At 30.4% G+C, this 16,855-nt stretch overlaps 1 protein-coding gene across 1 annotated transcript in view; it reads left to right on the forward strand.

Moving 5' to 3' along the window:
- The first annotated feature begins 12,152 nt into the window (after positions 1 to 12,152).
- Positions 12,153 to 16,855, forward strand: part of myom3 (myomesin 3) — a 56,783-nt gene continuing 52,080 nt past the window's right edge. Inside the window, 1 exon segment of the mRNA XM_042773324.1 lies at positions 12,153 to 12,605. Within this exon segment, the coding sequence (XP_042629258.1) occupies positions 12,382 to 12,605 (224 nt within the window). The 5' untranslated portion in view covers positions 12,153 to 12,381.

A 16,855-nucleotide genomic window follows, 5' to 3' on the forward strand; every position in this document is an offset into this window, starting at 1 on the left:
GCCTGGAACAAAAAAAATAAAAAATATATCAAAATCCCCTCATATATTTTTTCTCAAAAAAAAAGTTTCTTTTGTAATCTTAATTTTTAAGGCCCTTTATAGTTCAATTCCAAAGATACCGGGATCTCAATTTGGCTCCATGAGTAAATTGTTAAACTCTACACGTTTTCAGTGGTCAAAATCCAAATGCATATACAAAATAGTGGATTAGTAAGTATTCATCCATGGCATGTAATATTTTTGCTTTCTTCCACAGTTATGTATGTCTTTCAACAGGAGAAAAAAAAATGATTTTTAGCCGTGGACCTCTGGTTGAGTTGACATGTAATGACCCTAAAGGAAATTTCAAAAGCAACGAGAGTTTTCAAACACTTTGGCACTTTGACTGAAACTAAGCTTATCTGTAGCATGGCCATATTCACAAGTTTTATATTTTTTATTTGTCATATGTCTCTGTTTTAACTTATTTGAATACTAAATTAATGTATAATGCATGATTTGTTACACACAATGCATGAGACCAAAGGAAGACATACTGAAATACATGTCATTACTGCAATGTAGCATTTACCAAAACATTTTAATAACATTTTCGGGTTTGACAGTGTTTGCTGCGCTAATCTGAGTTACGTGAAAGTCAGCATGAAATGCAGTTTATCTTCTGATGCGTTTCTCAAGGGAAAAGGCTATTCAGTATGTTTCTATATCCATTTATAATTCGATTGATGACTCAATTGACTGAAAATCCTTCATGTAAACACCTCAGTCGGTCTGATTGAGCTTGAACCGATCGGATTGGAAGGGCAGGTGGGGGGGCATATATCTGCAATAACCGATCTGAAAAAAATAAAATAAAATAAATAGGCATGTAATTTCCCAGTATTGCATTGTTTATGGTTTATATAAACAGAACGTTCAGAATCTGAAATGGGATTGGATTCATTCTGACTGATGAAAATGAGTGCATGTAAACATAATGAGAAAAAATTTAATGCAACATTCCGTTTTTATTGACTGGATCATAAAATAATGGGAGTAATGGAAATTTAGGAAATTTTTTGTTTTTGTTTGCTTGAATAGCATGCAATGAATCACTCGTAGTAAGGCAAGGGAAGTGCATTAAGAAAGTAAATGAGGTTTATTTTGATTTCATGCTGACTTTTTAAATACATTTTTACTGTGACACTGAAGGGCTTGACTTTATTTCATTGTGCAGCTCAATACAAACAATGACAGACGGGTGAGGCGTCTCTGTAAAAGCACCTCTTAAACATAATGCTGGGAATTTCCACAGTCGTGAATTATATATTTGCATACCAGACAAAAGACCCTCATGTTCCTTGGAATCATTGTGAAAGGCTTCATGGGGATTTTACAGCCTCCAATTATGAGGGAGTGTGTTCCTTTCAAATAAATAACAAAAAAAAAAAAAAAAAAAAGCTCTTTGTTATGGAGGAAATAAACATAGAATTGCAAGATGAAGTCACTGCAGCAATTCAGACTCCCATTTTGGGGAAAGAAAATGAATAAAAACAACCCTAGTCAAAATCTGTAATCTTACAGCAAGTTTTACAGACGTTTGACCCTCAAACATGTCAACTTCATTATGTTATTTAAATAATGTACTGTCCATCTGATATTGGACATTTGTCTAGCAGTGTAGGGATTTGATTGGCATAGTGAAGTTTTTTTCAAGAGTCATTGTGAATAATACAGTATATTGGTGCTCTACTGTAAGATTTGTTATAGAAATGTATGCTCACGAAACAAACACCCCCCCTTTCATACAAGAACCAAAACTCAAACACTCTACAGAGAGCAAACAATGCAAAGGTCAGAGTCATTTTCATCACACGCTCATAAACCCTTCATGTGAGAAAAGGACTGTCTAAAGGCAACAAAGTTCCTCTGTTGTTGTTGCGTGACAAAACATTTCACCTTTCACCTGAAAAACATATGCACAGTCATTCAAAAGGTGTTTTTGTCTCTTCTGCTCATCAAGGCTGCATTTATTTGATTAGAAATACAGAAAAAAAAAACGTAATATTATGAAATATTACTACAATTTAAAATAAGTGTTTTCTGTTTGTGTATAATTTATTGCTGTGATGTGCAGCTGTATTTTCAGCATCATTACTCCAGTCTTCAGTGTCACATGATCTTCAGAAATCATTCTAATATGCGGATTTGCTTGGTCCTCAAGAAACATTTCTGATTATTATCAATGTTGAAAACAGTTGTGCCGCCCAATATTTTTGTGGAAACCGTGATCCATTTAATTTTTCAGGATTCTTTGATTGGTAAAATGATGAACAGCATTTACTTAAAATCAAAATCTTTTGTAACATCATAAGTCCTTACTGTCACTTTTTATCAATGTAACATATCCTCGCTAAATAAAAGTATTAATTTCATTCAAAAAATAAAAAAAGGCATACTGACCCCAAACTTTTGAGCAGTAGCTGTTAGAAAATATTGATATTTTAAATAAATGCTGTTCTTTTAACTATTTATTCATCAAAGAATCCTGAAATAAAGTATCACAGGTTCCAGAATATATATACTGTATATATATATATATATATATATATATATATATCTATATATATATATATATATATATATATATACTATATATTATTAAGCAGCAAAATCTTTTTCCCAACATTGATTATAAATCAGCATATTAGAATGATTTCTGAAGATCATGTGACACTGAGGATTGGAGTAATGATGCTGAAAATTCAGCTTTGATCTCAGCAATAAATTATATTTTAAAGTATATTAAAATAGAAATAAATAGAGAATAAAAAAAAAATCAGTATTTTTGATGCAGCTTTGGTGATCATAGGATTAAAAAAAAAAAAAAACATTAGTAAATCTTACCGATGCCAAACCTTTTATTCTCAGTGTATATATACAAATATCATTATTGTTTCTTTTGTTTGTTTGTTAGTTTTTTCAAACAGTATTTTTGATTCTAGTTAGATTCACAGTCAAGTGAAAGTTGTAGTAATCTAAAAGCTATAAAACTGAAGATCATTAATAATGTCTATCCTCAGTTCATTATCTCCACTGTCTCTTATATCACGCCGTAATTAATTCAGATTGTGTCCTGACTGCTGGAAATATCATTTGGTAGATGATCTTCTTCCTCCAAAAATACACAGATGAGATTTAATTTTCATTATGAAGTTGGTGTTTGTTTTAGGTCGTGGTAACTCGTTAATGTGTCTAATCCTGCCTTTTAAAGTTTGGTTCTTAACTGTGAAAGTTTGTCTCGCCTTCTGTTTCATTCTCTTCTTGGCGATTAATTAAATTACTGTTTAATGAGCGATAATCAAACTGAACAGGTGCATGAATTCATAATGTGTTTTTTTTTTCTTTTCACCCAAACCCACTTAAATGAAGGTTGGAAATTTGTTTTTTTACATGTTTTTTAGTGTAGAGATTAGTGAAATCCATGCAAGTTTTTAAGTTCCTGAATTATGAAAAGAATATGAAATCAGCTGTAAAGTAGCTCTAAAAACACAATAGTGTAATTATTTAGTTCTTTTTAGTTGAATGTTGTTAATGTGTTTTCAGGAGTTTCATCCATCGATTGTTGTATCTGTCCATCTGTTTCTCACACAGACACAGACTGATCAGATCTGAGATGACTGCATCCTTCAGAAGAGCAGTGCATTGTGGGCAATAATGTGTGATCAGATGTTTCTTGAGCAGCAAATTGGCATATTAGGACGACAGGTGAAAGATCTCGAAGCTGTGAGATGAAGGACTGGAGCTTTGATGGTTTTATATGGATGTTTTTTCTTTTTTTTTTCTTCTTTTTTTATTAGTCTGCTGCATTATATACAAGGTTTTTGTTTGTTTGTTTTAGCGAGGATGCAATTAAACTGATCAAAAGTAACAGTAAAGACATTTATAATGAACTTTCTTTTCCAAGTAAATGCTGTTCTTTTGCTCTTTCTATTCATCATAGATAATGAAAAAATGGAAATCAGTGTTTCTGAAAATGCAGCTTTGATCACAGAAATAAATTACATTTAAAATGTTTCTTGAGCAGCAAATTGGCATATTAGAATGATATCTGAGGACTGGAGTAATGATGCTGAAAATACAGCTTTGATCACAGAAATAAATTACATTTTAAAATATATTAAAACAGAAAACCGTTATTGTAAATTGTAATAATATTCACAATTTTTACTGTGTTTTTGATCAAATAAATGCAGCCTTAGTGAGCAGAAAAGACACAAAACAAAAACAACTTTATATATTGTCCATGTCAAAAAAAAAGGTCTATAAAAAAATTAAAATAATCAACATTTAATATTTCACAACCAACAACATTTAAACGATAAAACTCAAGGAAATACAAAAAAAAGTTAAAAAAATGAAGTAAAAAGCTGCTGTAGGGAAATAACATGAAAAAAATGGAAACGTGTAGTAAACGGTAAAACTGACTGCACTACAAACCAGTGTGTTCATAATTTAGTTAATACATTAAAGTACTATGGAAAGACACACAAGTTTGCAATATCAAGCAGCAAAGGGAGCTGTTTTGTACAGCTAAGAATAGCTGGAATGACAGCAGAAGCCGGATCCATTAAATTTACAAATGGCTATGTCGCTCATGAAAATTAGGGTGCATAACCTTTTTCCATTATTATCCATCATATCCAGATACTGACTGCCCATCGATTGAGAATGGTGATTCTTACTATGGTTATCTACCAGCAGGGGTTAACCAGATCATGTTAACCTGCCAAACCCGACCCGACTCAGTTCTACCTGATACAAGTAAATGTCATTTCATTTTACAGGAGGTTTGCACTTCTTAAATCAGCCTGAATCTACTACATATGTGCACTGCAGAAACGGCTAATTAATGTTTTATTAATCTAGATATGTAACAATGAGCTTGATGCTGATTATTCTATATCGGCTCTCTGATTGATGTTCTTTGTGGAGAAAACGTTTGCATCTCATGCAGAAGCAGGACTAGCAGATGCGTGAATGCGTTTAATTAGCATGTGGGCAGATTTGCTTTCTCCTGTCCTGTGCACTTTCCCACTGTATCACCAAACAGCTTGACAGATGCATCGTTTGAGTTAATTGGATACATACACACACTAACGCACACTCTCTCTCTCCCTACACTTTTGCATTTTAATGTGATCTTTGACTCGCTATTTAAAAGAAAAAAGAATACAGCTGCATGCAAAAGTTCGTATTGACCACAACTGCCAAACTGCAAAAGAACAAAAATCACTTTAAATAACTATAAGTAACAGTCTTCGGTTTTATTCTACGCACAATTTAAAAAAAAATCTTTCCAATATGAATCTTTCAAAAATCAACAAACTCACCAACCAACAAAGCTTTACAAAATGCTCTAACTAAAGCTAAAAATATAAACATGAACTTAATATAAATAAAATAAAATAAAATAAAATAAAATAAAAAAAATAAAAATAAAAATAAAAATAAAACATTTTCATTACCTCCAATAATTTAAACATGAACTTAAATATAAATAAAATACAATTAATTAAATTAAATTAAATATATATTTTTATTTTATTTTATATTATAATTTCTTACAGTTAATGCTTTTAAGTAATGAAAATGTTTGTCTTTACATTTGAGTCTTTTTACATTTTTAATTTTTTAAATATGTTCTTACAGTTAATGCTTTTAAGTAATGAAAATGTTTGTCTTTACATTTGAGTCTTTTTACATTTTTAATTTAATGTAACTTTTTAAAGTTTTATTCAACTTAAACGTTTAAAATGAGAAATGCTGCTAAAATAAATGTTCAAAGTTTAAAACCAATTTTTTTTACTTTTTTTTTTACCAGCATTTATAATAGTTTTTATTAAATCTTTTAATTTTAAATAATTTATTGGAGTTATGTTTATTATTCTTGCAATTAATGAATTTTTTGTTTTTAGTAATAATAATAATAAATATTTAATATTAATAAATACTTAACTATAAGTAATAAATAAATAAACTAAAACTTAAAACTATTTAAAATATGTATGCAGTAAAATTCAAACTGAAATACTAAAATAAAATTAAATAAACTAAAACTTAAAAAAAAATTAAAACATTAAAACATCAAAATTCAAAATAAAAACTTTTTATTATAAAAATGCAAATAACATCACATTTGAGTCTGTTCAGTGCAAAAAAGCATCATATGACTTCATAAGATTATAATAAAGTCATATGCACTTCTGTTGAAATATTATAATAAAGTCATATGCACTTCTGTTGAAATGATTTTTTTGTCCTTGGCAGTCCTGGCATGCTTGAGACCACATGAGGGTTAGTAAATAAAGTCATTTTTCATGATTTGTTGAGCTCTTTGTTTAAATGTGTGTGATTGTGTGTGACGCAGTCAGACATTCGGCTCAAGCGTCTCTCAACAGGATGGATTTGAGCACATGTTTCTGGCCTGCGTTTCATTCATCACAATGGGAACAGACAAAGCTAGCCCGCTGTTGTTCTGGTCATGCGGTTTATTCTTAGTCTCAATGTCACAGATGAAACAGTAGAAGTGGGCAGCATTGTTTACTGTGGTATTTGAGCAGCAGGTGTGGCAGTAAATGCTTATAAATAACACGGTTATACCAGAATCACTGTCTGCTCACACTCATGCAGGTGACACTAAATCACTATAAAGTCTCTAAATTACACGAGCTGCTGTGAAATGCAAATAAACACATGTGAAGCAAAAAGCACAAAGCTTGCACAGTGTGAAGCAACAGATTTAAACAAAGCTATAGAATGTTTAAAAATATAAATTACAATTTAAAAATAATAAATTTAAAAATTACACCATTTAAAATTCAACTTATTAATTTAATGCATATTTTATATTTAGTGCTGTTCTATAAGTATTAATATATATTTTTACATTAATAATTATTCTATTAATTCTATTTTGTGTTATTAGTTTTAATAAGTTCAGTATTTAAACTTCAACTTATTAATTTAATGTTATTTATGTACTATTATTGTATAAATATTTTTGACTGACCTTTTATTTTTCAGTTTTCATTTTTAATTTGTATTCTTTATTTTTTATCTAATTTAAATCCTACATCAATTTAATCATTTATTTAAATTTTTTTTTAACTCAATTTCATCAGTTTTTTATATTTCTATTTAACTCTATTTGTATCTCAGTATCTCATATCTTTCAGTAATTTATAGTATTAATTTTTGTTTTAGTATTTATAGTATTTATTAATATTTTGAATTAGCTTTTATTTTTCAATTTTCAGCTTTAATTTAAATTTTAGTTAATTTTTTTATCAGTTTGTTTTTTTATATTTCTATTTCCTATAGCTTTCAGTATTTGTTTAAATAATTTAATTACTTCAACTTAAACTTTTTTGAGTTAATTTTCAGTTTTCAACATTTCTAATTTTTTTTTTTTTTTTAATCATTTATATTTGTTTTTATTTCAGTTAAGGAAACAATTTTTAATAGTTTTGTTTGTTTGTTTGTTTTAATTTTAGTTAGGGCTCAAATTAATAACAGCATTATGGCACACATGAACGCACCAAATTTATATGTTGCTTGACAGTCTGTAGTTACATTAATGAACTTTTTCTAAATAAACTATTGTTTATTTCAATTATAAAGGTTCATGAAGGCAACAATATTGTGAACACTTGTGTGTTTTATCATATAATTTGTATTTAATACTAATACTAAAGCAATAAGCCACTCGATATCATGCATTATAGTTATTCTTACCACAGTTTTTAACTTACTTAAGGAAATTACAAGCATAGATGACTGCAAACTTGCACAGTTTGAGACATTATTGAGATATCTTGTGAGGAAAGCTTTATCTGGGGTCATTTCCAAATCGATTGCTGATGTGACTGCAGACAAACGCGAGCGGCAGGATCTCATCTGATCTCTTCTTCAGAGGCTTTAATGCAGATCTGAGAGTTTTATTTTGCTGAGATCTCGATGCATTGTTTCCACAGATCTCTTTTCCCACAATGCATTGGTCCATTGTGTCATTCCAGGTCTTCTGTCCACTGATCTCACTGTAAGTCTATCTGGATGCTTTGAATTGATCACTGCTCCTGCTGTGGCTCTATATTTACACCTTGAGGAGGAGTTTGTGGAGGTCATCTTCACCGCAGAGACAGACAGCCGGAGGAGAAGCTGAGAGAGTTAAAGGAGGTGAGACAGCAGGAAACAATAAGGAGACTTGAACAGAAGAAGGAGAGACGGGTGAAGGTCGAGGAGGAGGAGGAGATCATCTTAAAAGCCTGAAGAACGTGAGTGGATTTATAACTTCAGCACGAAATCTGTTTGCTGTTTTCTCCTGCTCTTCAAGAGTCTATCGCTTTAGTACGCACTTGAAGATCAGTGCTTCTCAATCGGCGTCTGTTCTGCAAAATACTAATAATCAGAAATCAAACGCTGCTCAGTATTTCGCTGCAGATTCTCTTGCTTGGTAATGTAACTAATACTAATTCAGGGTTTGCCCCAGTGATTTGTCAATGTGATCAGATGGTAAATGCATTTACAAAACTAGTTTTTTTTGTGTGTGTGTGTGTGTGTGTGTGTGTGTGTGTGTGTGTGTGTGTGTGTGTGTGTGTGTGTGTGTGTGTGTGTGTGTGTGTGTGTGTGTCATGCTGATTGTTGTCACGTTGAAACCAGTAAGAAAGGCTGTAATTAAAAGGTCATTAAAAGAAACGAGTGCAACTTACAGTACATGTGAAGAGCATGTTCACGTCACAATTAACCCAAAAAAAACCAAATGAAAGAAATGAGGAATTATATTTTGCATAAAGAAAATAAAGAATGGTTTATTTTTATTATTTTTTTTTTTCCCCCCCCCCCCCCCCCCAAAAAATTATTTATATTATTTTGTTATTTATTGATATATATTTTTTTCATAAAGTAAAGGGTTTTACAGCAATTATTTTTTAAATATATTTTATATTTTAAGTATTTTATCCAAAAAAAAATTTTTTTTTTTAAAAGTTTGCGGATTAAAAAAAACAAAAAAAAAATAACAAAAACAAAAAAACCATTTTTAAAAGTTTTGCATTTTTTGGATTTTTACAAAAAAAAAAAAAAAAAAAAAAAGAAATATATATATAATATATATATATCATATAAATTATAGTACATTTATTATATATATATTCTATAATATTGGATATTACTATTATATTATTATTAGGATTAATTTATTAGCTATTATTCATTATAATTTTTTTTTTCATTTATTGCATAAATTAGCATAAAATAGGATAATCTTGTACTATACAATATAAGAGAAATCCGAATTGAAAGAAAACCTATTGCATTCTATATTATGTTGAAGAGGTTCGGCTGGCAAAAATGTTTGGGAACAAAAGACATAAAAAAAATGGTGTGAATTTATGCATTTTAAATGTGTTTGTAAGACAAAAGCCTTCCAAAGGCATAGTAATAAAATTAGAGAGTATCAATGAATTCTGAATAATTTACTAGCATTTTGTCAATAATATATAATTTTGTAATCAATAAAAAGTTACTGTAGTTTGATTTTGACTTGATTGATTTGATTTTTAAAATTTTTAAAATATTAACACAATCCAATCTAAAGAACTTAGCAACCCCCTTAAATCATTGGAATTAAATTTCTAACTCGAATTGGGTCACTAAGCAACCAGCCTAGCAACCATCTTAGCAACCCCCTGACTGACTTGATGGTGAGGAAAACACTGCTCACGTTTTATCCACAAACTGTAAAAACTGCATTGACATTTATTCCTTCTCATCTCCATCCACCTTCACCTTCACAATCATAAACCAAACAAACCAAATCAAAAGCAAAGACTAGATGAAACATAAAAATAAATGAATAAAGAAATGTTGCTAAATCCTTGAAATATATTTAATTGAGTGTTTATTCTATACCAAGTAATGATATAAAATTGCATGCTATATTAATTATTTTATATTTCATTTATTTATTTTATATGTTTATTTAATTTTCCAGTAATAAAAAATGTTGAAAAAACAAATGAATTTAAATGAATGAATGCATGAATGAATAAATAAATAAATTATTTAATTAACAATCACATACAATACAATAAATAAAACTTTTAAACAATACATGTTTTAAGAACTTATTTTTATGAAATCATTTTATATGAATTATCAAATTTATTTTAATGTTTTGTTTTCATTTTCATTTTAAATTATAAATTAAAAGTTTTAGTAATTTTATTGGGTGTGCGTGTGTGCGTGTGCGCTGTGTGTGTGTGTCGAATGTGTGTTTTGTGTGAACTGTGGTGTGTGTGTGCTGGTGTGTGCTGTGTGTGTTGTGTGTGTGCTGTGTGTGTGTTTTCAACTTAAAGTAAAGTAAATAAGAAATGTTGCCTTGGTAACTACGTGAAAAAAAAGTTACAATTTTATTTAATTTCATGACATTTATTTTATACCAAGTATTGGTATACAACTGCATGCTCAGGTTTAGTTTTTTTCTAACAAACCATTATTCTCGATTCTTTGCATTCACGTTCCTCTGCACTTTCAGCATTGTAAACCATGCAAGCGGCTGGAAAGCCCAGATGAAAAATCCTGCCGTAGTGCGCGCTGCGAAAGAAGCCCAGATGAAAAATCCTAGCCCGTTGAGGGGAGTTTTTCCGTCACCTCCAGAGTGTTTTTCCCCACTCGTGTTTTTCTTCACCTCCAGAGTGTTTTTCCCCACTCGTGTTTTTCTGAACAGTCTGCTTTCATTGTGAGAGACGCTGCTGGCCTGTATGCCATCTCTCTCTCTCTCTCTCTCTCTCTCTCTCTCTCTCTCTCTCTCTCTCTCTCTCCTGCTCTCTTTCTCTCTCTCTCTCCTCAATGTTGAAACAAACTCCTGAATCAATTTTAATATGCTGCAGATTGACCTTTTGTACCAAATGTTGAAACAAACTCCTGATTGGGGTTGAGAGGAAAGGCCCGGGACGGGAGCCGCTGTCATTCAGATGTAATCTGGTTAAAGCAGAGGGGAAACGTGTTTCTCTGTCTGTGAGCGTAACGCAGGTGGTTGCTGTAACTCTGGGGTAAATGAAGCCATCCTTCAAACGTGACCTGATTCTGTTGGGTTGGGCGAGGTCCGCGTGATCCGTATGGACTACTCAACACTCAGCGGGACTCACACACACCCAAAACCCAAACTAAAAACTAATAAATCACAATACTCACAATAGCTCACAAAGGGACTTTTAACAGGATTCTGATACAGTGTATGTCCCCCTTCTCCTTTTCAGCTCTTTCCTGCTGCGGTGAAACTCATGAACACATGTCCAGGTCACATTTCACAAAAAAAAAACAACTGAAGAAAAAAAATAAACAAAAATCATATTTAAAAATAAATTTACATCAAAAATTACTTCATTTATATTAATTCCTATATATTTTAATTTATTACCATAAATTTATTTTATTTTCACATGTACATGGCCAATTTTTTTAGCAATTATTTAACATTATTATAAACTTTTTTATAAACTTTTTCCTGCATACAGTAAATAAAAACAAATATGAATAAAAAGTATATATCTTTCATGAAAATAATTCTAAATATGTATATAAATATATATTTTTTTTAATTTTTTAACTTTTTCTCTTAATGCTTTATCCTTTTTCAAAATTTTTTTTTTTTTCTTTTCAACATCCCAAAAGATAAGTTTAAGTGTTTTATATTTTATGTAATTTCAGTTCATGTTTATTTTATTGGAGTTTAAATTGTTTTTATTATGTTATGTATATTTCAGTTAATATTTATTTATTTCAAGTAATGAAAATGGTTAGTTTTAGTTAATGATAATAATCTTGAATGGCCTTAAAGCAGGCTGAATTTTTCTGCAATATATATGTGTGTGTGTGTGTGTGTGTGTGTGTGTGTGTGTGTGTGTGTATATATATAAAATAATCTATATATTTGTGAAATGTGTCATGTGTCACGTGTACTGTATAAATATTATTATTATTATTATTTTTTTTGGTATTTGGCTTAGTGTTATGTTAGAATCATTATTATAGTATTATACCTTTTGTTCTTTAATATTTTTTTTTTTCATTTAAATGTTAAGTTTTGAAATTTGGTGTATGCATTTGTCATTTTTATCTAATTTCTTATTTTTAAACTGTGTATAGTTATAGTATAAATATAGTATATTTATAAAGTTTTAGCTTTTAGTTTTGGATCTGTTTTTGGCTCTTTTAATACTACAATTGATTGCTTCTGTTGTCCTCATTTGTAAGTTGCTTTGGATAAAAGCGTCTGATAAATGACTAAATGACTAAATAAATAAATATGTTTTTTGAGGTCTGTTTTTTGGAGAGGTGATGGAAATGGTCCGTGACTCGTCCTGTATCGTCACTGGTGTGTGTCTGCTGTTGTGTATCTGTCTTCTGACAGCCGTGTCGATCTGCTCACATGCAGGTGCTGCCGAGTGCTTCGCCATGGCAACCAAAATAGTAACCCAGCGCTGCCAGGAGGAGCAGATGGAGCAGATGTCTCACAGCATGCAGATGTCGTCCCAGATCAAGAAGAGAAAGTTCAAATCCAGGTAGAGCCACACTGACCCTCGAAACATGCCGTGAAAATTCCTCTGCATCTGGCCCCTGCATTCACACACTTCCCAGCTTTAGGAAAGCAATGTAAATCATCAGCCGAATTACCAGTTTTAGTAAGTGAAGCTCAGTCTGGTGTCCCTCGATCAGAGAGCAGCTGTGTCAACACACGAGCTCTTATCGGCTCCTGTTCAGCTCTTCTGAGGCTTTCTAATGGGACGTGCCTCGAAAGGAGGACATTGAACATGTTTTCAGCGTTTACTCATCCTTGTGCTGTTTTAACCCATAGGATTTTCTTTATTCCCTGAAACAGAAAAGATACGTATGATAATTCATAAAAATATTATATGCAGAATGTCTGAGCTGCTCTTCTCCATTCAGTAGAAGTGGCTTATGTTAGCAAGCTTTAAAAAGGACAAACAAATTCACCAGAAAAGTAGTCATAATATAATATAATATAGATAAATAATTAATAAGGATCAATATACTATAATATAATATATAATAATATAATATCATATAATATAATATAATATAATATATATAACTATAATATAGGTTAAAATAGCAAAGTTGTGAAGAAAATACTGTTATAATGCAAAAATAAACTAAAAAAAAAAACTACAATTAATTTGTGGCCCTAAAAAAGGTTTACAGTATATAATATAATATAATATATATATATAATATAATATACTATAATAATATATATAAATATAATAATATAAAATAAATAAATAAATAAATAATTGATGGCCCTAAAACAGGTTAATATAATATAATATAATATAATATAATATAATATAATATAATATAATATAATATACGTAAAATATGCAAAGTTTTGAAGAAAATACTGTCATAATGCAATATAATGGCAGGCAGAATATGATTTGGGTTTTGATGCACAGCCCAAATTAGCTAAAGTTTTTTGTTGCTGTTGTTGTTTGTTTTCTTTTGTTTGTTTGTTTGTTTGTTTGTTTTTTATGACAAATGGTATTGTCAGTGAATAATGACTTAAATTTGGGTCTGTATTCACACAAAACTATCATATATGACTTTGTAGACAGTTTTCTCTTTTGTTGCATGGAAAATTAAAGCGCAAACATTCTGCCTAACATCACAGAAATAAGAAAATATTGTGAAGATGAAATGACATTAGGTGCTAAAATGCTCTTTAATGAATAACAGTGTTTCATTAGTGTTGGACATGTTCGGGATCATGTGTGTGGAGATTACATGACAATAACTGATGGGAAAGCAGCTGTTTCTCCCTGACATTCAGGACATGTGCTGCAGTTATTCTGAGCTCACAGAGTCATGCCGATTCCCAGCTGAACACCAGCGTTCAAGGCCAGATTTATAACAATAGACACACACAAGCTCCTCCAAAACCAACTGCGCTGAAAGCTGGCCAGGACATTCATGCATCATGGTACTTCAATTTATCACGTTAAAAATGCACATTGCAATACAGTATAGTGCTAGTCAAAGTCTGGAGTAATTCAACTTTTTAAATGTCTTTTCTGCTTACCAAAGCTGCATTTATTTGATTAAAAATACAGTAAAAATTGTGAAATATTATTACAATTTATAAAAACTGTTTTCTGTGTGAATAAATTTTAAACTGTAATTCATTCCTGTGATGTAAAGCTGAATTTCAGCATCATTACTCCAGTCTTCAGTGTCACGTGATCCTTCAGAAATCATTCTAATATGCTGAATTGAAGAAATTCATACTTTTATTCATCACGGATGCATTGAATGGATCAGAAGTGACGGTAACGACATTTATAATGTTAGAAAAGATTTTTATTTCTAATAAATGCTGTTCTTTTGAACATTCTCTTTATTTGTGAATCCTGAAAAAAATAAAATGTATCGGTTTCCACAAAAATATTGTGCAGAAAAAATCTAATAACAAAATAAATTAAGACAGGAGTAATGACGCTGAAAATACATCCAGTATATTAGAATGATTTCTGAAGATCATGTGACACTGAAGACTGGAGTAATGATGCTGAAAATACAGCTGCGCATCACAGAAATAAATTACAGTTTACTATATATTCACAATAAAACAGCTTTTTTAAATTGTAATAATATTTCACAAAACAAACTTATTAAAAAAAAATCTTCATTATTTTAAACTCTTGACTAGTAGTGTATAAAAGAACTGAGTTTTCTTTATGCATTATACAGTATATTTATTTTTTTTCGTTCAGTTTTGTAGCCTGAGTTTTCTTGCAGCGACACACAATATATAGTCCAGATTTTTTTTTTTCGTTCAGTTTTGGGGTCAGATGTGACCTGGACTGATGGTTTCATGAGATTCCCACATTTTTAGACAAACTCATTTTAGAATGCAATGCATTGCAACCTACAGTGGACAAAGTTTATTATAGTATCTAAGCAACATATCAACTTTATCTAGATATTTGAACGCATCGCACTTGCCATTAACTGACAAAAAGCTTTGTTTACAGTTCACATAATAATACAATAATGTTGCCCAAATCTGGTGGGTTTCAGTTTCTTGAACTTCCCTTTTTACTTATTTGACAGTCAAAGTGAAAACCAGCAGTGTTTGTAAATTAATCTCACACATCGCCATTGTTCTCTCAAGATCATATTACACAATTAATCACAAAAACTTCCCTCTTTTCTTTTGTTGGCCTGTCAGGACCCATTTAGAGCCAAAACATACAGATGAACTTCTGCTTTTGTCAATGTGTCAGTCGCACGTGTTCCTCTGTGAACAAATGTTTAATAACAGATCAGTCTGAATCTCACAGTCTAAACAGACAGGAATGTGTGGAGCTGGATTGACTTAATGACTATTTCTGCCTTAAATCCTGCTGACATGATTGCATTTATGAGATCAGCACACATAAACACCACAGAAGTCTCGTAAAGACCAGTGAGAAACTCTGGATTTTCTTTCAGCCCCGGCTGTCCGCGTTGAGGCGTGTTATTTCATGAATCAGAGGAGAAGGAAACTAATCATATTTAGTTGAAATAATTTATTACACATTTTATTTACTTTTGACGACGTGTAGCTATAAAATACAGGCTACTACTCATTTAGGCAGTTTATCGGAGAGAAATATGAAACAAGACATGAAATTGCAAAAAAAAAAAAAAAAAGGTTTAAAAACTTTATTTTGACTGAATACAGGTCTAGAACTAAATGGAGAGTGGTTTACATTCACTGCTGCATGCATTTACATTTGAATATAGAAAGTGAAAATATAGAAAGTAATATAGTAATATTAATGACAATGGATAATGGTGTTGAGAAACAGGGCTTGTATTGCTGAATATTAGAAACTACAATATTTACTTCAGTAAAATAAAAATAAAAATAAAAAAATAAATAAAACACATAAAAATAAAATAAAAATTTCAAAAAAAGTTAAAAATTCAATTTCAATTCAATTCAAAATTAATAAAATTAGTCTAATAAATAAAAAATACCTACCACAAAAAAATTCCCAAACCACAAATAAAACCAAAACATTTAAGTAAAACTAAATTAAATTAAATTAAGAATATGTATATACATAATATAAATAAAAGCAGAAATATAAAATAACACTAAAATCGAGATGTTAATTTATTAGTTTAAGTAATTTAAAATATAAAACGTAAAATTAATTTAAAAAAATACAATAATAAAGATATAAAAATAAAAGCCAGTTAAAAAAGATATATATATATATTATATCTATATATATATAAAAAATATATATATATATATATATATATATATATATAGATATAAATATATATATATATATACTAATCTTGAGTATGAGCAGTAATAGTTGACTTAATCGAGTGTAAAAGTCTCTGTGAGGTTGTAAATGTTGTTTGTAACAGATGCAGAGCTTTCAGTTCGACTGACAGTATGACGGACAGCAAAGATTTCTGTCAGAAACCCATTCACTCCATCTGTCTCTCGCTTTTCTCTCCTCACCGTCTCACATCTCAGTGATGCTGCTTTAAATACATTATCAGTTCAACTGTAAGAGTTATATATTATGAACACATTTGCGGGCTGCATAAAATGAAAGAATTGTGTATACAACACACTGTATCTGAAGGAAGGATCTGTTCCTGTTCAACAGTACTAGCTTTGGCATTTAGTGTACAGACTGTACATACTGTAACCTCCCGTATCATTTACACTTCAGTCAGTATTCTACAGAGAAAAGACTTGATGTTGTTCCAGAGAAAACAAATG

Source organism: Cyprinus carpio, chromosome A16 (genome assembly GCF_018340385.1).
Source record: "Cyprinus carpio isolate SPL01 chromosome A16, ASM1834038v1, whole genome shotgun sequence".
NCBI lineage: Eukaryota > Metazoa > Chordata > Actinopteri > Cypriniformes > Cyprinidae > Cyprinus > Cyprinus carpio.